This window comes from Coregonus lavaretus (assembly GCF_964263955.1).
Source record: "Coregonus lavaretus genome assembly, chromosome: 17".
Taxonomy (NCBI): domain Eukaryota; kingdom Metazoa; phylum Chordata; class Actinopteri; order Salmoniformes; family Salmonidae; genus Coregonus; species Coregonus lavaretus.
Genome location: NC_140004.1, coordinates 4,498,739 through 4,520,942, shown reverse-complemented (window position 1 = coordinate 4,520,942; position 22,204 = coordinate 4,498,739). Strand labels below are relative to the sequence as shown.

General features: G+C 43.3%; 1 protein-coding gene across 1 annotated transcript in view; it reads right to left on the bottom strand.

Annotated features, from left to right (window-relative positions):
- Positions 1-22,204, bottom strand: part of LOC311144768 (glutamate receptor ionotropic, delta-2-like) — a gene marked incomplete at both ends in the record, with an annotated part of 582,161 nt that overhangs the window by 186,940 nt on the left and 373,017 nt on the right. The window contains 4 exons of the mRNA XM_084180872.1: positions 11,862-11,981; positions 14,416-14,577; positions 19,015-19,188; positions 22,038-22,091. Coding sequence (XP_084036998.1) covers positions 11,862-11,981; positions 14,416-14,577; positions 19,015-19,188; positions 22,038-22,091 — 510 coding nt within the window. The remainder of the gene's footprint in view (positions 1-11,861; positions 11,982-14,415; positions 14,578-19,014; positions 19,189-22,037; positions 22,092-22,204) is intronic.

Genomic DNA, 22,204 nt, shown 5'->3' with positions numbered 1-22,204 from the left:
CATTCAAGAAGATAAACTCTTCCCCCAACACAAGGTGCGCAAAATATGGTGCCCAAAAACACAAGATGCACTCCACATCCTGTCCCAGCCTGACTTTGGCACACCAGGCCACATTATTATTCACACCGGCACCAACAACCTGCGAGAGGAGCAGGAGAGAGTAGGCAGCCTGGTCAACAGAGTAGCAGAGAGGGCCTCTGAGTGGTTCCCCAACTCCCACATCACCATCTCCACTCTGCTGCCCCGCAAAGACTTTCATCCCCGTACCATCCAGAAAGCCAACGCTGACATCACCAGAGGGTGTGGCCTACTCCCAAACATACACATTGCTCACCACCCAACAATCACCCCAGAGCATCTACACGACCACTCCCACCTGAGGAAGCAGACAGTAGGGATGTTTGCCAAGTCCCTAAAGGACGTAGCACTTGGTAGACAAACACCCCATGCTGTACTGGACAGAGGAGCACCCAGAGACCCCTACCAGACCACTGCACCACCAAGGAGCCCCAGGCCCCTTCAACGCCACACCAGACCCAGTGCACCCCACAGGCCCCACCCACCCCCAGAGCATCACCACTTCCATCGGCTTAGCCAGACCAGACCGGGCCCAGCCTATTATCCCGCACCAGACCACCACCCCTACCAGACCAGAGAGGAAGTCCCACAGCCCAGACCTGGCCCCCCTCCACCTCACAGGGCCCAACAGCAGGACCAGCGCAGCTACGCGGAGGTCGTCAGAGGACAGGAGAACCCTGTAGGATTAAGTGAGATTAAACAGCTCCTCCAATACATCTGCACTAAACTGCACTAAACACACACGGACGCATACACACACACACCACACACACACACACACACACACCTATTGTACTAGAATTTACTTGTTCAATGAATAGGAATATTTAACAGAATAACAGAATAAATGTTAGCTGATATCCTGTTTATCTCGCTCTTAACAACTTATTAGTTAATCGTTACTGTATTTCTGACTGCTACTCTTTCTTTTTGCAACATGAAATCACTATCAGTTAGCATGTGGAACATTCAGGGTCTAAACTCATCAACCTTTGGTCTGAAGAGTTTAGCACTGGAGTTCAACAAAAATCTGAAAGATGTTGACGTCATCATTCTGCAGGAGACATGGTGTAAGGCTGACGTTGTCACTCACTGTCCCACAGGCTACAGAGAGGTCATTGTGCCATCACAGAAACACAGCTCTGTCAATAGAGGCAGAGACTCTGGAGGATTGATCATTTGGTACAAATCCGAACTACAAAATCTAATTGATCCCCTCAAAATTGGCAAATACCACATTTGGTTAAAACTAAAAAAAGAACTTGTACTGACAGGAAAAGATGTGTTCCTTTGCGCAATATATATCCCCCCCTCAGAATCCCCATATTACTCAGAGGAGATCTTCCCCACCCTCGAGGAAGAGACGTGCCATTTCCAGGCCCAGGGAAATGTGCTCATCTGTGGGGACACAAATGCGCGCACAGGAACACTACCTGATCTAACGAGCACACGAGGGGACAGCTTTATTACAGGCCATACTGTTTCTAACTATCTTAATCTCCCCCATAGAAACAACAGTGACAGCACCGTCAACAAAAACGGAAGGGATCTTTTGCAGCTCTGTAGAAGCCTGGGTCTGTACTTTGTCAATGGTAGGTTACGGGGGGACTCTTTGGGGAGATTCACCTACTGCTCACCTCTTGGCCACAGTACAGTAGACTATATGATCACAGACATGGACCCTTTCTCTCTCAGCTCATTCACTGTCAAGCCACTAACACCTCTGTCTGATCACAGCCAAATTACGTTGTTCCTCAAAAGAACAGACCTGGAAACAACCACACATTCACAGCCCAGTAAGCTGTACAACATCAGAAATTCATACAGATGGGCCCAAAACAGCACAGAAGAATACCAGAAAGCAACCTGGAACCAAAATATCCAAACACTCTTAGATAACTTTCTGGATACCACATTCACTCACAGTAAAGAAGGCATCAATCTAGCAGTACGAAACATCAACTATATATTCAGGCAAACGGCAAAAGAAGCACAATTGAAATTGATAAAAAACAAAACTAAAAAAATCACAGATGACAACTGGTTTGATGCAGATTGTAAAATTATAAGGAAAAAACTTAGAACACTATCCAACCAAAAGCACAGAGACTCAAATAATGGTGAATTACGCCTTCATTACTGTGAGACTTTAAAACTCTATAAACGTACACTCAGAACCAAAAAAGCACAGTACAACAGCAAGCAGCTGACACTAATTGAGGAGTCCATAAACACAAACAACTTTTGGCAAAATTGGAAAAAACTAAAAAAATCTAAACAAGAGGAATTAGCAATACAAAATGGTGACATATGGACAACCCATTTCAAAACACTCTACAACACCGTTCAAATTGACACAAACGCAGAACAACGCCAAATCCATGAGAAGTTGAATGGATTAGAAAAAGCTATAAAGGACAATCAAAACCCATTGGACTCCCCAATTACTGACCAGGAGCTCTATAAGAAACTTCAGGCTCTCAAATTTAAAAAAGCCTGCGGACCTGATGGCATCCTAAATGAAATGCTCAAACTCATTAGTGCAAAATTTCAATTGGCTATATTAAAATTGTTTAATTTGATCCTGAGTGTAGGTTATTTCCCTGACATCTGGAATCAAGGACTCATAACCCCAATCTTTAAGAATGGAGACAAATTTGACCCTAACAATTACAGAGGCATTTGTGTGAACAGTAACCTGGGGAAGGTTTTCTGTAGTATCATCAATGTAAGAGTTCTAAACTTCCTTAATAAGCACAATGTCTTGAGTAAAAGCCAAATTGGATTTATACCAAAACATCGCACAACTGATCATATTTACACCTTACACACCCTGATAGATAAACATGTCCACCAAAATAATACCAAAATATACACTTGCTTTATCGACTTCCAAAAAGCATTTGATTCTATTTGGCATACAGGACTGTTCTACAAAGTTATTGAAAGTGGTGTAGGGGGTAAAACATATGACATAATTAAATCAATGTATACTGGCAATACGTGCAGCATTAAAATTGGTAAGAAAAGGACAGAATTCTTTAACCAGGGGCGGGGCCTTCGTCAGGGTTGCAATCTGAGCCCTGCACTCTTCAATATTTACATTAACGAATTGGCCACTATTCTAGAAAAATCCTCAGCCCCTGGTGTTAGTCTCCACAATTCAGAAGTTAAATGCCTACTCTTCGCAGATGACCTATGCCTGCTGTCACCCACAGCACCTGGCCTACAGCAGAGCCTGGACCTGCTAGAGCAGTACTGCCAGACCTGGGCCCTGGCAGTAAACCCCAAAAAGACTAAAATAATGATTTTCCAGAGAAGATCCAGATCTCAGGGAATTAGACCAAAGTTCTCAATTGGTACAAAATATATAGAGTACTGTACACACTACAATTACTTAGGTTTAAAAATAAGCTCAACTGGACACCTTAATGAGGCAGTGAATGAACTGAGAGAGAAAGCACGCAGGGCATTCTACGCCATTAAAAAGCAAATTCAAATTGAAATACCTATTAAAATTTGGCTAAAACTAATTGAATATGTCATTGAACCAATTGCACTTTATGGCAGCGAGGTGTGGGGTCCACTTGCAAAACAAGATTTCATCAAATGGGACAAACACCCCATTGAAACCCTACATGCAGAGTTCTGTAAGATTCTCCTACGTGTCCAGAGGAAAACTACAAACAATGCATGCAGGGCAGAATTAGGCCAATATCCACTAATAATAAAAACTCAAAAAAGAGCAATTAAGTTTTGGAAACATCTAAAATACAGTGACCCCCTCTCATATCATTACCAAGCCCTGCAATGCCAAGAGCTGAGCAAAGAAAAGAGTCCCCTCATCCAGCTGGTCCTGGGGCCGAGTTCACAAACCTGTTCTACTAACACACTGAAGCCCCAGGACCAGAACATCCAATCAATCAGAATAAACCAAATTACAACACAGTCAAAACAAAACTACATTGCTTATTGGGAAACACAAGCACAAACACAAAGCAAAATGCAGTGCTATCTGGCCCTAAATCGACAGTACACTATGGCTAAATATTTGACCATGGTTACTGATCAAAACCTTAGAAAAACCTTGACAAAGTACAGGCTCAGTGAGCACAGCCTTGCCATTGAGAAGGGTAGACACAGGAAAACCTGGCTCCCTGTAGAGGAAAGGCTGTGCAACCACTGCACAACAGCAGAACCTGAGACGGAGCTGCATTTCCTGACAAAATGTCAAAAATATAAAACAATTAGAGAGTGTCATTTCCCCAAATTTGAAATCCTTATTCAAGGTTTTAAAGACCTCTCTGATGAGGATAGGCTACCCATCCTGTTGGGGGAGGACGCAGAGAGCTGTGGGTTGGCAGCGCACTACATTGCTGCCTGCCATAAGTTGAGGGACAGTGTCTGACAGACCAATAAACCTGCACATGTCCTCAACTGTATGATTATTGTTATTGTTGAATGTATGGTTATATTGACCGTTGGTTATTGTTGTTACTGTTGTCCCGTTGACAATTTTTGATTCTCATCTTTATTTATTTTTTATATTGTAAATATCCAAAGTAAGCTTTGGCAATATGTACATTGTTACGTCATGCCAATAAAGCGAATTGAATTGAATTGAATTGAGAGAGAGAGAGAGAGAGAGAGAGAGAGAGAGAGAGAGAGAGAGAGATACAGAGAGAGAGACAGAGAGAGAGAGATACAGAGAGAGAGACAGAGAGAGAGAGAGACAGAGAGAGAGAGAGAGAGAGAGAGAGATACAGAGAGAGAGAGAGAGAGAGAGAGACAGAGAGAGAGAGAGAGAGAGAGAGAGAGAGAGAGAGAGAGAGAGAGAGAGAGAGAGAGAGAGATACAGAGAGAGATACAGAGAGAGATACAGAGAGAGAGAGAGAGACAGAGAGAGAAAGAGACAGAGAGAGACAGAGAGAGAGAGAGAGAGAGAGAGAGAGGGGAATAGAGAAAGAAGCAGTGATAATAACATGCATACAGTAAGTGTGTGGCTCAGTGTGGATAATGAATTGAAAGAACTGTGAGCAGCAGCTTATAGCCGTCCAGGCTCCGGGGTCACCTCTGTGTCAATTACTGGAACAAGCCGTTCTGTGCCTGGGCTTAATTTAAGAACAAGGCCCGACTTTAAAATTCTATCAGTGGAGGTTAATATACATGAAAGACAACAACAGTCAGGGTCCATGATGATAGTGTGTGGGAGGAATGACGCTGCTAGAAAGGCTTTCTCTAGGATGCAGTGTGGAGTGCTGTGCTAATAATGTGTATGATGTGTATTTCTAGATGTGTATTTGCTGTTTGTTGTGTCTCTTATCTTATTGCGAGGTCGCTTGCGGGTAAGTCTTACATTGTATTTTCATACATACGTAGGCCTTTGTTTATTTTATGAATGTGTATTTATTATTTGTGTTAATTGACGTGTATTTGTTGTTTGTTGTGTATCTTATCTTATTGTCACTTGTGAGTAAGCCTTTCATTGTATTTGCATACACTAAGTGATAATACCCGAGAAGCCGGTGTTTGTTGGATATATTGGCACGGGTGCAACACAATATTAGGAAGGTGTTCATAATGTTTTGTCAGTCCGTGTAACATCTAGAATGAGCATTATGATGTATTTACATGACACTTCAAAATTCTATGGCAGCCATGTTAGTGCCCTGTTAACATTACATGGGGAATATTTAATTAAGTGATAATGCCCGATAAGCCGGTGTTTGGAGGATATATTGGCACGGGTGTTGTTAGACCCGAGATTAAGTCGAGGGCCGGCAAACCGTGCGAGTATATCCTCCAAACATCGGCTTCGAGGACATTATCACTTTTATACAACGGGTTACCAACATATTCAAATAATTATTGACATATTTTCATAAAAAAAATATTTTTATTAATTTATTCGTACTATTTCATCCTTCCACAAGATATAGTCCCAACACAAATCTAGGGTTGCTAGAGACGCTACCCAGTCATTTGTTCTTTTTGTTCTGTATCTATGGACGCGACCCAGTCGTTCAGTCTTTTTGTTCTGTATCTATAGACTCGACCAAGTTGTTCGTTCTAAATGTTTCATTGCCATTCTGGCTGGCAACGTTCTTATCCCTTGCTTGCTAGCTAGCCAACTACGGCTAATTTACGGTCACGTCAAAAAATTCAGCCAGAGAAACAGCAAAGTAGCTGCATTTGCATTTGTTTAAGCTGTTTTCTAGTTACATTTATTTGGAAACATCCATAACAATGAGCTAATGAGGTGCGATTTCGCCTGGCATAGAGAATGTGCTCACTCGTCAGGACACTGTTGTTCAGAGGAGCTAGCCAACAACACAGCTACAGTAACACAATCACTTCAAACTGAAGCTGGAAAGACTGCAAATTAGCTGCGTTTCGTTTTACCTTTTTTCAATGGACATTTTTTTTGGTATATATCCATAAAAATGATGCCAGCTGATTCATGATTTTGACCGGCTGAGAAACGCTGCCTGTCTGTCTCATCCCGACTCCCGACACGTTCATTACTATGGGACAGCTGGAGATCGAATTTGAATATTGAAACAATGTTGCAAATGTCAGAGAGACAGACAGAAAGTTTATACAAATCTCCACTGTTGAAAAAGAAATGTTAGTCTAAAAGAAATGTGAGATAATGTCTAGATGCTTTTTATAGTGGAGATCAAGTTTATAAAGTGTTTGACTGGGTTGATGAGACAGTGGATTGCGCGGTCACATGGAACAGTGTAAATAGGCATTTTAACGTCATAGATTTAGCCGGTGGTAACTTGTGGAATAGACACCGGCTGGAATGCGGTTTTAACCAATCAGCATTCAGGATTAGACCCACCCGTTGTATAAATGTCAAATAAATGGAAACTTCAACCTTAAGGGAACCTCGGGCCAGTTTACTCAATCAAACAGGTGAAACACATTGGCACCTGTGACTTAAAGCAACTTCAATAAAGCGTAGGAGTTTTAAATGTAAAGAAAGACAGTTCGCTTTGTCTTCTTATCTTTCTTTATATCTGGATCTCATAGATACTCACTCAAAATAAAAAAGTAATGTACCAAAATCATTCAGGTGTTGGTTACATTCACCCACACACAGTACAGGTCATACCAACCTGAACAAAGTACATTGATAGGAACATACAGTGTGCCTTATACATAAAAATGACCACATGTAATGAGTTATCTATGGAGCCAACACATGAATAACTGCAGTTTGTTATTTTGTTGAAGAATGGGTTAGCTGAGTGCTTTTGGTCCTCTGTAGCTCAGCTGGTAGAGCACGGCGCTTGTAACGCCAAGGTAGTGGGTTCGATCCCCGGGACCACCCATACACAAAAAAAATTATGCACGCACGACTGTAAGTCGCTTTGGATAAAAGCGTCTGCTAAATGGCATATTATTATTATTTTTGAGTAAGGGGCATAGCTAGGTTAAATGGGCAATCTGCGATAGCCTTAGAACATGTTTAAAAGTATCATTTTGATCTGTGAATTCAACAGTGGTTACATTTCTCCAGCCCCATCCCTCAGCTGTTTACCAACACAGTGGTGCAGTGTCTGCTTTGTTGTTGCTTGAACTGCAGATTGCAGTACGATGACCTGCAACTCTTACTCTCTGCTCTTTTCAACTGATCCTTCACAAATGCCAAATGTCAAATATTCAGTAGACGACGCAACAACTCATGCTTTCCCTAATCAGATGTTTTGGTACATACAGTGCTTATGAGGTTACAGTAGCAGTGTAACAAGTATACTGAACAAAAATATAAACGCAACATGTAAAGTGTTGGACCCACGTTTCATATGCTGAAATAAAATATACTTTTGGGATACTCTGGATCGATGTGTACGACAGCGTGTTCCAGTTCCCGACAAAAAACAGCAACTTCACAAAGCCATTGAAGAGGAGTGAGACAACATTCCACAGGCCACAATCATCAGAATGATCAACTCTATGCAAAGGAGATGTGTCACGCTACATGAGATAAATGGTGGTCACACCAGATACTGACTGGTTTTCTGATCCAAGCCCCTACCATTTTTTTAAAGGTATCTGTGACCAACAGATGCATATCTGTATTCCCAGTCATGTGAAATCCAAAGATTAGGGCCTAATGAACTTATTTCAATTGATTGATTTCGTTATATGAACTGTAACTCAGTTGGTAGAGCAAGGCACTTGCAATACCAAGGTTGTGGGTTCGTTTCCCACGGGGGGCCAGTATGAAAATGTATGCACTAACAAACTGTAAGTTGCTCTGCATAAGAGCGTCTGCTAAATGACTAAAATATAAAATCTTTGAAATTGTTGCATTTATATTTTTGTTCAGTGTATTTAATTCCCTCAAAAGTAATTATATTCTCTGATTAAGGAATCAGACTTAATGTAATTACTTTTTACTTAAAGATTAATTGAATCTTTGGAAGCATGGTGCGTTATGTTTGTGTCTCAGGCCATTATCTCTAACGAGATCTGGCAATCTCATTTGTAACCTACAGCGGCCCCTCTGGAAGTGGAGTTTGTGATTCGTCAAGGGTGTGTGTGTGCGCGCGGGCGAGTGTGTGCATGCATGGTGTGTGTGAATGAATATGTATTGTAGTTGGTGAGAGAAAAGCCACACACCTCTCTCCCACATGGAGCCTCAAGGACAGTGACCCCAAGTGTTCATCCAAACAGGCTGAGTGAACCTTTGGGCTTCATTTGTCTGCAGTGTGACAACCAGTGTAAGCCAAGGTACTCAGGGAGGTCCACATGTGTCCCAAATAGTCAAATGTAGCGCACTATATAGGGGATAGGGTGCATTTGGGATGCATCTCTTAAAGTAAAGATTCACCCATTTGTTATGTTATATTGTATTTGTGCATCTCTGAGCGATGTTCTACCAATTCCCAGGGTCATTTCATGTTTTCATGTACAGTACCAGTCAAAAGTTTGGACACACCTACACATTCAAGGGTTTTTCTTTATTTTTACTATTTTCTACATTGTAGAATAATAGTGAAGACATCAACACTATGAAATAACAAATATGGAATCATGTAGTAACCAAAAAAGTGTTAAACAAATCCAAATATATTTTAGATTTTAGATTCTTCAAAGTAGCCACCTTTTGCCTTGATGACAGCTTTGCACAGTCTTAGCATTCTCTCAACCCGCTTCACCTGGAATGCTTTTCCAACAGTCTTGAAGGAGTTCCCACATATGCTGAGCACTTGTTGGCTGCTTTTCCTTCACTCTGCAGTCCAACTCATCCCAAACCATCTCAATTGGGTTGAGGTCGGGTGAATGTGGAGGCCAGGTAATCTGATGCACCACTTTATCACTCTCCTTTGTGGTCAAATAGCCCTTACACAGCCTGGAGGTGTGTTGGGTCTTTGTCCTGTTGGAAACAAATGATAGTCCCACTAAGCACAAACCAGATGGGATGGCGGATCGCTGCAGAATACTGTGGTAGCCATGCAGGTTAAGTGTGCCTTGAACTCTAAATGAATCACAGACAGAACCCCCACACCATAATACCTCCTCCTCCATGCATTACGGTGGGAAATACACATTCGGAGATCATCCATTCACCCACACCGCGTCTCACAAAGACACGGAGGTTGGAACCAAAAATCTCAAATTTGGACTCCAGACCAAAGGACACATTTCCACCAGTCTAATGCCCATTGCTCGTGTTTCTTGGCCCAAGCAAGTCCCTTCTTCTTATTGGTGTCCTTTAGATTTTAGTCATTTAGCAGACGCTCTTATCCAGAGCGACTTACAGTTAGTGAGTGCATACATTATTTTATTTTTTCTTACCCCGCGTGGGAATCGAACCCACAACCCTGGCATTGCAAACGCCATGCTCTACCAACTGAGCTACATCCCTGTCGGCCATTCCCTCCCCTACCCTGGAAGACGCTGGGCCAATTGTGTTCCACCCCATGAGCTGTTCTTGTCATAATATGGACTTGGTCTTTTACCAACTAGGGCTATGTTCTGTATACCACCCCTACCTTGTCACAACACAACTGATTGGCTCAAATGCATTAAGAAGGAAAGAAATTCCACACATTAACTTTTAAGAAGGCACAACTGTTAATTGAAATGCATTCCAGGTGACTACCTCATGAAGCTGGTTGAGAGAATGCAAAGAGCGTACAAAGCTGTCATCAAGGCAAAGGGTGGCTACTTTGAAGAATCTCAAATATAAAATATATGTTGATTTGTTTAACACTTTTTTGGTTACTACATGATTCCATATGTGTTATTTCATAGTTTTGATATCTTCACTATTATTCTACAATGTAGAATGTCCAAACTTTTGACTGGTACTGTATATCTGATACTACAACTGTTGAGACTACAACTACCACCACTCCACCAACCTGCAATTATAGAAATACATCTCTTCTGTGTGCGGGAGTCTGGTCTAGTACAAGCGCTGCCGACACTGGACCATACATTCCCCCTAGTGGCATGGGTTTAAACCCCGCCTGCGCCTTCATATCTCTATTCCTCTACCTATCTGTCCCCCTCTAATTTGTGACTTTCTATCTCAATAAAATGTTATTTAAAAAAAAGAATACATCTCTTCTGTGTTTTACATCTGAGGCACCGACTGCATAACGTGACATGAAGTCTCTGCCACGGCACGGCTGTGTTTACCATTTAGGTGAGTGGTAGTGCCAGATTAAGACTTCCTGGTCAGGATATCGGCTGTGTTTGTGTTCCTCGCTCACTCACCCGGAGTTATGGGACCGACCAGGGTGAGTCAACACCTTTGTTTATCTGAGAGGAACACATTGTCTCTCTGTGACGCTATGTTCCCTGAAACCGCCAAAGCCAATCCATCTCCCGGACATCTCTACAACGTCTTTGCCACCGTGGTTACCGGTAATTGATCCGTATTTGGGCCACAGACGGAACAGAACGATAGCAACTGATATTTGAGTGAGTAAATACAGGAATATATGAATACGGTAATTAACAGAAAATGAGGGGAAAGAATAGATGAATTATCGCGCATGGTGATGCTCAGGGAATCGGGTCTTGTGCTACTATTCTTCAACCGCGGCTGGGCTGCTGCACTAGAACCTAAATTAGATAAATAAACAGCACAGTGGAAGATAAACAACGTCTGTTGATGTGCTGCCTCATTCACTGAGGGCGGCTGTTCGAAATTCCATTGAGCAGCTATGATTATCTATTCAAACCTCATCATTCTGTAAATTAACATAATTAGTGTCCACACCTGAAGGATAGAGGTGAGCTTTAATGAGCTAAGGTGTAACCTGCCGCTATACATATATGAGAAGAACGGAGAAAATAGACATACTGTATGTATAGTTCTCTGGGTAACACGTTAAAAGATGTACACTAGCACCTTATAAAGCCCATCCGATTTGGCCATAATACATTAACATTCATGGGTGTTCATCATGTACATTTGCTTTTATAATGACTATTTTTGTGCATCTTGGCAACGTGACCAAAACCTTTCTTTATATTCATGAATATGACTCTACTGTATAAGTCTGTTTTGAATAGATGTACAGTCTGCTTTTTAAATGATAATGAGCCTCAATGACAATACACAGAGCTGAAGAGCACCACATAAACATAATGATATAATATAATATATGCCATTTGGCAGACGCTTTTATCCAAATGCATGCATACATTTCTGTATGGCTGGCCCCAGCGGGAACAACAAGTGCACATCAAGTGCCACGCTGTGTCGAATAGCCAACAACAACAAAATCAACAACAATGTTTTGATATCTTACCTTGATGACACCCCTCCCCCTGTCCTCGCCATAATTGGTCCCCAGGATCTCAAAGTAGATGTTGGGGTTGGTTCCGTTGTCGGTAAACTCCAGGAAGCCGGTCAGACCACTCACTCCAGACTGTAGGGGACAGACACAAAGTCAGAGTGCTGTCAAAATGGACAAAGCACTTAGTACTGTTGAGATCGAAACAAGTCCTGATGAGACTGAGTCTATCCTAATATGGACACCGTACACATGATTAGTGAGGTCAAACACACTGCAATGAATGTAGTCTATGAAAAAGTTATAAAACGTTTAAAATGTCTCATATAAAAGGTCTCTTGTCACACTGGATAATTATATCTGCTATTTCACGAGCCCAATGGAAGAAATAGGTGATAGATAAGTAGTAAGACATCATCAATCCTCCAGCCTAGACACTGAGAAGTGATGACCTGGTTGGTAAGCGTGGGGATTTCTGAAGAGAATCCCTCTCGCTTTGATATTTCCATTGATGTGTGCAGAGGTCATGAATCAACAAATCCTCTGTCTCGCTCCCCTCGCGCCCCTTTCATCATTCAGCCTGCAGTGCACCTGCACTGAGGACAGTCTGCGGCGCTGTGTTCGAGAACGTGACAGCCCCGAGCAACAACGAGTCCGCCCACGTTGGGAAACAGATTTATTCATCTGCATGCGACCCATTACATTATCATAATGATAATAATTGTCTGTTGTTAGTCAACTCTTATTGGGGCCTCTTTTGCTAAACGAAAGCTGGCTTACAAACCCCTTTCACCAGAGAGGGCCTTGGCTGCCACAAACAAAGTGTCACACCATACATAGCCTTTCATCTCTCCAACATCACAAATGAGTGCAGAGACCCTCCTCAACACCCCCCCCCACTCTCTCTTTACCACCTGTCTGTTATATCGTCCTCTACAGCAGGTGCAATTACACAGGAGGTGCAATTAACACAAAGATAAGTGTTGTGAATGTATTGCACCAATACCGAGCTGACAGGAATAATTAGCCGGCCAATTATGAGAGCTGATGAGCAGTATCCGGGCGAGTTCACCTTAACGCACACATTGAAAAGCCAATAAACAGCCAGTTCCCCTAATGAAGCTGTAGAACAGTGATCCAGTGAGGACACCCTAGGGAATGAAACATTGGCCCATTACATCGTTGGCTTACAGTAAAATAACAAGGTTCACGCCACATTAACGTCACCTATACACAGTTATTACCATTAAAAACAGGAGGAAAGAACACCTCACACACACGCAGAGTCCCAGGGCTGGTTGGAGAGGGACTGAATCAATGGGACGTGGCTTTTGCAGGCTCACCTTCCCTACAGCAGGGCCGGTGTCGCTTTCACTGAACTCTCACGCAGCACATGGCAGAGGGCAGGGTGTGAGGACGCCACTGTTTGTGTGTGTGTTTGTGTTTGTGTGAGTGCGTGTACTGTGTGTGTGGGGGTACGTGCATGCGTGCGTGCGTGTGTGCGCGTACGAGCCCATGTGTGTGTGCAGACACATGGCGACAGGTACAGTCCACCCCCCAGGAGCAAAGGCCACAGGGATGGAGAAGGTGATAACATCACATCCTAGCCTCCTACACCAACACAGTAGCTATGCAGAGCACAATGTCGCCTCAACACGGCAACAACAACCCCAACAGGGTGTTTTTCAATGCCCAAGACAGTGTCCATATCTCCCTATCCATTTCAAAGGTCTCCTCTGAGAGAAAAGTGGAGACAGAAGGGATGAGTTCCGCCATTGAAGGGCTATCCCTTGTCTGTCAATAGAATCACTTGTCTTTCACATAATGTGGTGTGCATATGATCTACAGCAGCATAGCACCTTGACAGGTAATGTAATAACAGAAAACAGCTGAAAACAGCTGAACATATGTGTGTCCCAAATGGCACCCTATTCCCTATGTAGTGCACTACTTTTGACTATGACCCATAGGGCTACATAGGGAATAGGGTGTAATTTGGGACAAAGTCCATGCCACTCTTGCTTGACATATTCTTTACACAGATTTATCATCATTCCTATCATATTGTGAACAACATTTTCCATCCCTCGCTCCAAGCATTATACAGGATATGCAAATACAATCTCATACATATATTTAATAAATATAATAATAATATGCCATTTAGCAGACGCTTTTATCCAAAGCGACTTACAGTCATGCGTGCATAAAGTTTTTTTTTTGTTTTTTTTTGTGTATGGGTGGTCCCGGGGATCGAACCCACTACCTTGGCGTTACAAGCGCCGTGCTCTACCAGCTGAGCTACAGAGGATGTGTATCCTATGGATGTGCATAATATGATGAATACAGAATAAATCCGAACTAGGCGTTTGTCATGACCTCGCCGTGACCTGACAGCCGTCGTTATATTCAAGAAAAAAGCCTGTCCCTAAGTATACCCCTATCCGAGCCTGAAGGTCCGGAGTCCTGCTGGTTTTCTGTTCTACCTGATAAGTAATTGCACCCACCTGGTGTCCCAGGTATAAATCAGTCCAGGTTTTGAATTGACCTGCCCTATATGGACCAATACCTTTTTGACGTTGTCTAGCATGGGGCGCCCTCCCTGCCAGGGCTTGGAGTTCTTGCGGATGCAGGTGAGGCTGGCCATGCTGTGCCACTTCCTGTCCTCCAGTTTCCTGTGAAAGGTGTTGGCCAATAGCAGCACCGTGTCGTAGATGTAGCGGTTGGTTATCTTGCAACAGCAGAGCGGGAGAGAGGGAGGACGCAGAAGAAGAGCAGGGTGAGACAAAACATGAACGAGAGAAAGAGGAAGAAAGGGAAAAAACTGACCGGAAAAGGAGGGAGAAGTTATTAACAGTGGAACAAAAGAAAAGGGGTAAGATAGTCAGAGGGGAGAAGGAAACCTTAGCGGTGAGACAAAAGAAAAAGGGGAACTGGAAAGAGAGATTCACAGCAGACTTTTCTAGTGGTATTGCAGTAAGTGAACCAAGATTATGTGTATATTCATGTTCCTCGGTGTAGAAACCCAAAGGCTATGTTTCAAATGACACCCTATTCCCTGTAAAGTGCACTACCTTTGACCAGAGCCCTATGAGCCCTGGTCAAAAGTAGTGCACTATATAGGGAGTAGAGTGCAATTTGGGATGCAGCCTAAGTAAGCTCCGCACCCTTCTGAAAGCTGCTGTGACGGCTGGCAGTGAAACATGCCGTGATCATAAGGAGCAGGCAGCCTCGGCTGGCATCATTTGAATAGAAAATGTATGCGCGCGCTCGCATCATTTCAACAGTTCTTTGATCATCAGTAAAGAAGCAACACCTAACACCTGTCATTTGTAGCTACATCTCTGATGTCCTCGGTAAAACAGCCCCTCTAACTACTGTTTGCATTACACATCCAGGCTGCTCCCGGTTCCTGGTAAAGGGAAAAGGCCCTAAAATGATTCAAGCAGCTTTAACATTTCTCAGCGGCTTTGTCTAAGTTCAGCCTTTAAAAGCTCCACAACACAAATCGCACCACATGCATCCTTTTAAGGGGTAAGAATGATGACACCCTATTCCCTATATAGTGCACGACTTTCGAGGGCCCTGGTCAAAAGTAGTGCACTAGGGAATAGGATGCTATTTGGCACACGCCAAGATGCATGTGGAGAGACAGAGAGAGGGGAGTAAATTCGGGCCCTGATTGATCGCGCTGTGATTTAGAAGGAGTGTTGTCTCCGTTTTAATGAGAATGTAATAAATAGAGTAGAGAGTGGCCATTTAGATTTGCCGTCGTTTATTCAACCTACAACGCTCAGGCACACTTGACACAATATCGAGTGCCGCGTTCCAGCGCCCACTGGGAATGAGGAACGAGCGTGGCATCTCCCTGACATAGGCTTTTCCAGCCGAGAAAGGTCAACAATGCATCAGCGATATGACAGGTCTGCAACCCAAATGGCACCCTATTCTATACATAGTGCACTACAGGTAACAGCCAAAATAAAGGAAACACTTGAGTAAATGAGGGATACAAAGTACATATTCAGCAGGTGCTTCCACACATGTGTGGTTCCGGAGTTAATTAAGCAATTAACATAACATCATGCTTAGGGTCATGTATAAAAATGCTGGGAGGCCATTATTTTGGCTACCATGGCTTGTCCCCATAGGATGACAATGTCCCCATCCACAGGGCATGAGTGGTCACAGAATGGGTTCATGAGCATGAAAACGATATGCCATGGCCGTCTGGTCTCAACTCAATGAAACACTAATGGGAGATTCTGGAGCGGCACCTGAGACAGCGTTTTCCACCAACATCAACAAATAATTTATTGTGGAAGTATGGTGTCACATCCCTCCAATAGAGTTCCAGACACTAGTAGAATCTATGCCAAGGTGCATTGAAGCTGTTCTGGCTTGTGGTGGCCCATCGCCCTATTAAGACAATTTATGTTGCTGTTTCCTTTATTTTGGCAGTTACCTGTACTTTTGACCAGAGCCCATTGGGTTCCCCTATGGGCCCAGGTCAAAAGTAGTGCACTTTATAGGGAAAAGGATGCCATTTGGGATGCAAACAGGCTCCCATGCAAAACACAACTCCTGTTTTAGTATGCTGGGTGATTGTGCTGTTGCTTCCAACCACATCATTAATAATAACAATAATAATGATTAGGAATAATGGTTTAAATGCTGCGGATATTCACAGAGAAAATGTTCAGATCATTTAAACCTATGCATGGTGGATGCATGGCTACAGAACGTTAAGCGTGGCACTACTATGCAGTGTAAATGGATGGTGCTTTAGTTCCATTCATCCCACACACGTAGGCACAATTGTGCACATACGCACGCGCACACACAGACACATGCACTTGCGCACACACACACATGGAACAGACTCAGACTATCTGAGACAATACCAATTACATTGAGTGGGACGCTAGATGAAAACACACAAAATGACTCGTACAAAATGGCTGGAGCTCTGTAAGCGTGTGTTTTTCTTTTCTGTTCTCGCCATTCCAAAGCAAAAACACTAGTAATGAGGGATCAGGATGTGTTTGTACTGAGTTGCGACAATTATTATTATTTTTCAGCTTTAAGGTAAATGCTCCAAAAAATGCCCAACATGAACTGTCTGAGCACTATGTATTTGGAAAATGACAAAGTTCCCAGTGCCCTAACTGCTCCACAGGGACCGATCCACAGACAGAATAAAAAGAGCAACAACCCGATGAGAGAAAAACAGCATGACGGTGAATCCTCTTGACTCTGAAGAAACACTGTTGTTATTCCTGGGCGTCTGTGTTTTTCAGCCACAGCAAGAAAAATAAGCCTTTGACTTGTGTGAAATGAATGGTTTGTAGAGTGAGGGGGGCGATGGAGGGTTGGTTTGGCCTGGGTAGCTGGAATGCCCGAGTGGATGCACTGGAGCTAAACAGCTATTGAGAGTGTGTGTGTGTGTGTGTGTGTGTGTGTTTGTGTGTGTGTGTGTGTGTCTGTGTGTGTGTGTGTGTGTGTGTGTGTGTGTGTGTGTGTGTGTGTGTGTGCGCGTGCGTGCGTGCTGGGGAGGTATCTAGGTGGTGGTGGTGGGTGGGAGGTTTAGGGGGAGGGTGGGGGCTGACAACAAAGCTGGGTTAAAGGGCAACATCTGGTGGTCATGTAAATCCTGGGAGCGTGAGGAGTGGCAGTGGCTTGCCTGCTGAGATTGGCTCCTGTGAGAGGCTGGGTGATCACCGAGCGCTGCAATCCAGGAGAGGGCAGGGAGTGTGTGCGTGCACCAGAAGTCCCCACAAGAATAGTAAACAAACGAAAATTGGACCAACTGGGATTTTGTTAGTCCCCATAAGGTCAAATGCTATTTCTAGGGTGTTTAGGGTTAAGGTTAGAATTAGTGTTAGGGTTAGAATTAGGTTTAGGGTTAGGAGCTAGGGTTAGTTTTAGGGTTAGGGTTAGGAGCTAGGGTTAGGTTTAGGGTTAGGGTTAAGGTTAGGTTTTAAGGTTTAGGTTAGGGTTAAGGTTAGAATAAGGGTTCGTTTTAGGGTTAGGATTTTGAAAATAGGATTTTGAATGGGACTGAATTGTGTGTCCCCACAAGGTTAGTTATACAAGACTGTGCGCGCGTGTGTGTGTGAGGGGGGAGAAAGTGTGATCAGGCAAACCCAGATGATGTGCTCCAGCGCAGTGTGAAATTGGGCTTCTTCTGGGCCACTCTCCTGACCGCTGAGCTGCTCTGGCTCCACACTGACAGACAAAACAGGCCTAACTGCACCAGGCACACACTGTCCTCCACTGACTGCCCCTGCTCTCTGTCTGTCCCCTCAGCACACTCAACACTGTCTGTCTGTCTGCAAGTTTGCCTGCTTGTCTGTTTGTCTGTGTCAGCCAGCAAGCCTGCCTGCCTGCCTGCCTTCCTGCCTGCCTTTCTGTATGAAAGGTTTATCGGTCTGTCTGTCTGATCTGTCAGTCTTTTACTGAACAAAATCTATGTGTCTTACTAAGCACAGTCTCTATGTGTCACTGATATAACCTGAAGCAATGGGCACAATGTGTACCTCCCTGAATCTGTCATTCACTGGACTAAGAACAGTGTCTCTCAACATTTCATACAAGCTGTCCATCTCTGTCACTGTAACACCATCATTCAGTCCCTTCACTGACCTGTCAATGCAAGTTACATTTTAAGTTTCACAAGATCTATCCCTCTAGGCTTCTCTACATACACACATAAATCAACGGAATATTAATTACATTTCATATTGTGGTTTGACACGTAGAATATACAGTAAGATTATAGGGCACAAAAATGATTATATACACATTGCTGCCCCGGGACACATTTCAAAAAATAAATAACAACAGAGAAATGACATGCCACATTTCCATGATAATATTGCGATGAATTATGATGTTTGATACAAACAAAACATGGGCCCACTTTCCCCAAAATTAATTAGGATGTTGGGAGGAGAACACAAGCCTCAGGGCGCAGGGCGACAACGTTGGTGCCATTAACAGCTATAAGATAATTAGAATGTGTGACTGGGGGAAGGGGAGGCGGCAAAGTAGGCGGATGCCCTATTCCCTATGTAGTGCACTACTTTTGATAGGGCTCTGGTCAAAGGTAGTGCACTATATAAGGACTAGGGTGCCATTTGGTACACAGCTTTGGTGTGTGTGTTACCTCCAGTGTCTGAGCCTTGGGGTCTTTGGTGTCGCAGAGGGAGGTGTTGATGCGGTGGTTGTGCTTGACGCAGCGCTGGCTGGTGTTCTGGGGCAGGGGGAAGGTCTGTCTGATCAGAGTCAGACGTCCGATAGACTTCATAACCAGGTCCTGGACGTCCTGGTCTGAGATCTCCTGCAGGAGCACAAGAAGACACATGCACACAGACAGACAGACAGACAGACAGACACACGCACACATACAGACAGACAGACGCACATGCACACACACGCCAGGGGAGGACGGAGGCAATATCCCTCAAATTATTATCAATATGAACAATTACACAACTGAAATATGGGTTTGTATTGAAATCCTAGAGTAACTATTCTCAATATGTTGAGAATCAATTAATAGATTGTATTTCTTCCCCATCTCCATATTGTTATAATAAATCACTTGACACAAGGTGACATACACCCAGAGTTGTTTATTTTATTTTATGTGAGCCCTGATCACATGAGAGGGGAGTGAGGGGCAGAGGAGAGAGGGGGGGATTAATCCGCGTGTCATTGTGGAACCTTGGAGAGGAATCATTGCTAATTTTTGCATTAAAAAATCTCTCTGTTTTTCCTGTGCTCACAGAGCACAGGGAACAGGGTCTGATGATTTGATGAGAGCAGAAGGTTGCTCCAAAATCCAACCAAGCTGTTCTGGCTGACAGATTTAACTTTTCATGTGCACGTTTCGCCTGCATGACATTGGTAATGGTGACCGCATCCTAGAACCACTCATATCATTGCTCTGGTGGCCATTCTCCACATCCAAACAGACCGCAACAATACACCAATCTCTTTTGTAATGGGCAACAGCCCAAACAATTCCCCCAGAAAAATGTAAAAAGCGATTAACTTGCAAAGCTCTGAAACACTGAAAAGTGCTCAAATGCAGAACTTGCTGCCAAAAAAGCATTGACACGCCCCGAGCGGGGTCAAGGGCAAGCAAATAAACATTGTCAGGGAGGTATTAACAAGAGTACACACTCCTCCGAAGTGCTGGAACGCACTAATTGACAAAACTAAAATGACTTTGACTTTCAGTGGACACATGTACTAGGGGCCTCAGGGGTTAAGGCTTTATTGCGGGCTGCTTTCTTCACAATTCTCCTGTCTAGATTACATGACATATCAGCCATGCCCAGGAGTCCACATTGCAAGGAGAATGTCTTTTAACTTGACGTCTAATACTTGCGGACATAATTCTAAGGCGATTGACATTTAAAATAGGAGAGCGGGTTTATCTCTAAATAGACCAGCAATATTACATCCACAGGAGGTCCAGGACAATATTGTCACCTAGTATATTTATTGATGCTACTACCTACGTGTTCAGTCGGAGTTGAAGTAGTGCTATCAGTCCGTTATAGTTTGGTATTACTGCCATGTTCTTTAGCTTTGAATCCCTACTGTATCCAAGGCATCTTTTCATTCACAGTGAAGGTATTGTGATTCACAAGTAAGCCAACTGGATTCAGGTTGGTGGAAGAAACATTTGGGCTCTTTCAACAGTCAGTGTTATCCTAGAAAGATAAGATCAGGCCTTCCATGTAACATGGGGGACTGAGACTCTCTGGCTATGGCTCAGTAGGTTGTTTTCAATATAACATAACAATTAGGTTAGAGAATTCAATTTGCCTGCTGGGGGCAAGGAGACCCACAGCTCCGCTAAAACCATTGACAACTGTGTGCTGTTTTCAAGGGATTGTTAAATAAATGTTAACTATTTGGTTGTAATATCATAGTCAGACCTACAAATGTATGATTATTCCATGCAAAACAATTGCACACATTTAGCTCGATCATCAGCGTTATACAGCAAGTAACTCCATGCTTTTTTCATGATCAGTAAACATCAATTGATTCTGACTATGCTCAATAGGTGATGATATTAAAACCAAATAGTTATAACATTTATTTAACAATCCCTTGAAAACGGCACGTAGTTGTCAATGGTTTTAGCGGAGCTGGGGGTCTTCTTGCCCCACAGCAGCGAAAGTATTGTGAAGTTTTATTGAAAACAACATATTATATCTCCTTCCTCCCAAAGTGTGCACTTGTTCACTTGCCTTCACTGATTTGAAAGGAAATGACTGGTATAAGAAAATAAACTCCCACAAGCCCATGCCTCCACCAATCCACTGCTTTGTAAGTAGTGAATGAGTGTACACTTCAGGAGAAAGGAGATAGTATTGGGCCGCACCCTCTAGTTCCCTCCAAACCATCCTGGAAACTACAGGGGACCTTCCCCATCCCACAGCAGCCAAATCCCTCCTGCCTCAACTTTATCAGAGGAAAAACAGCCCTCCGTCATCGGCAGACCCCATTTTAATTCCTCTTTAAGTGTTTTTTTTTTTTTTCTCACTTGCCAGTATTCATTTGGATCAGTATTTTGGCATTTGTCCTTATTCGCCCCACCATGTGGAACAAGCCACACAGTAGGGGAGCAAGGGAGCAAGGGAGAGAGGGATGGAGGAAGAGAAAGACAGAGTGAGAGAGAGGGCAGAGCATTCCAGCTTGTTTTCATGCCATACCCCACGTCCCCACATACATACTGTATATAGGAGGGGAACGATCAATTATGAATGCTTCCACTTTTCCCTCCGAAAAATGTCAGTGTGGTAAGTTATAGATAAAGGAGAATTATTACAACCACAAGCCCTCATCCATATTAAAGTACGAGAAAACCTGGCCCTTGTTGTCCTTTCAACATGAAACCATTTTTTTATTAGAAGTGGGATTCAAATGATATTCCAGCAGTAACATGTGAAATGTATGTTTGTGTGCATTTTGGGGTATTTCAATTGTGAGTATGTTTGTATGCATTCATGATTCACCCTCCCCTCTCTCAGTGTTCTGCAGTACCCCTACTCTTTTACCACGGAAGACAACTATGAGCTGCCCATGGCTAGCATACCCACCCCAAACATAACAACACTACTACTACCCAGCATGCAACACTGTAGCCTTGGCTGCCTCCGCACTGACCTCATTGATGATGATCCAGTGACAGTCGAAAGCCACGAGGTTCGTCTCCACAACCTGCACAACACAACAACAGAGATACCATTTGTCAATCCATATTCAGGAATTCAAGGCATATTCATTGTGTAAATTATTTTGTCTGTATCTGTCTGTGTATCTGTTTATTGTAA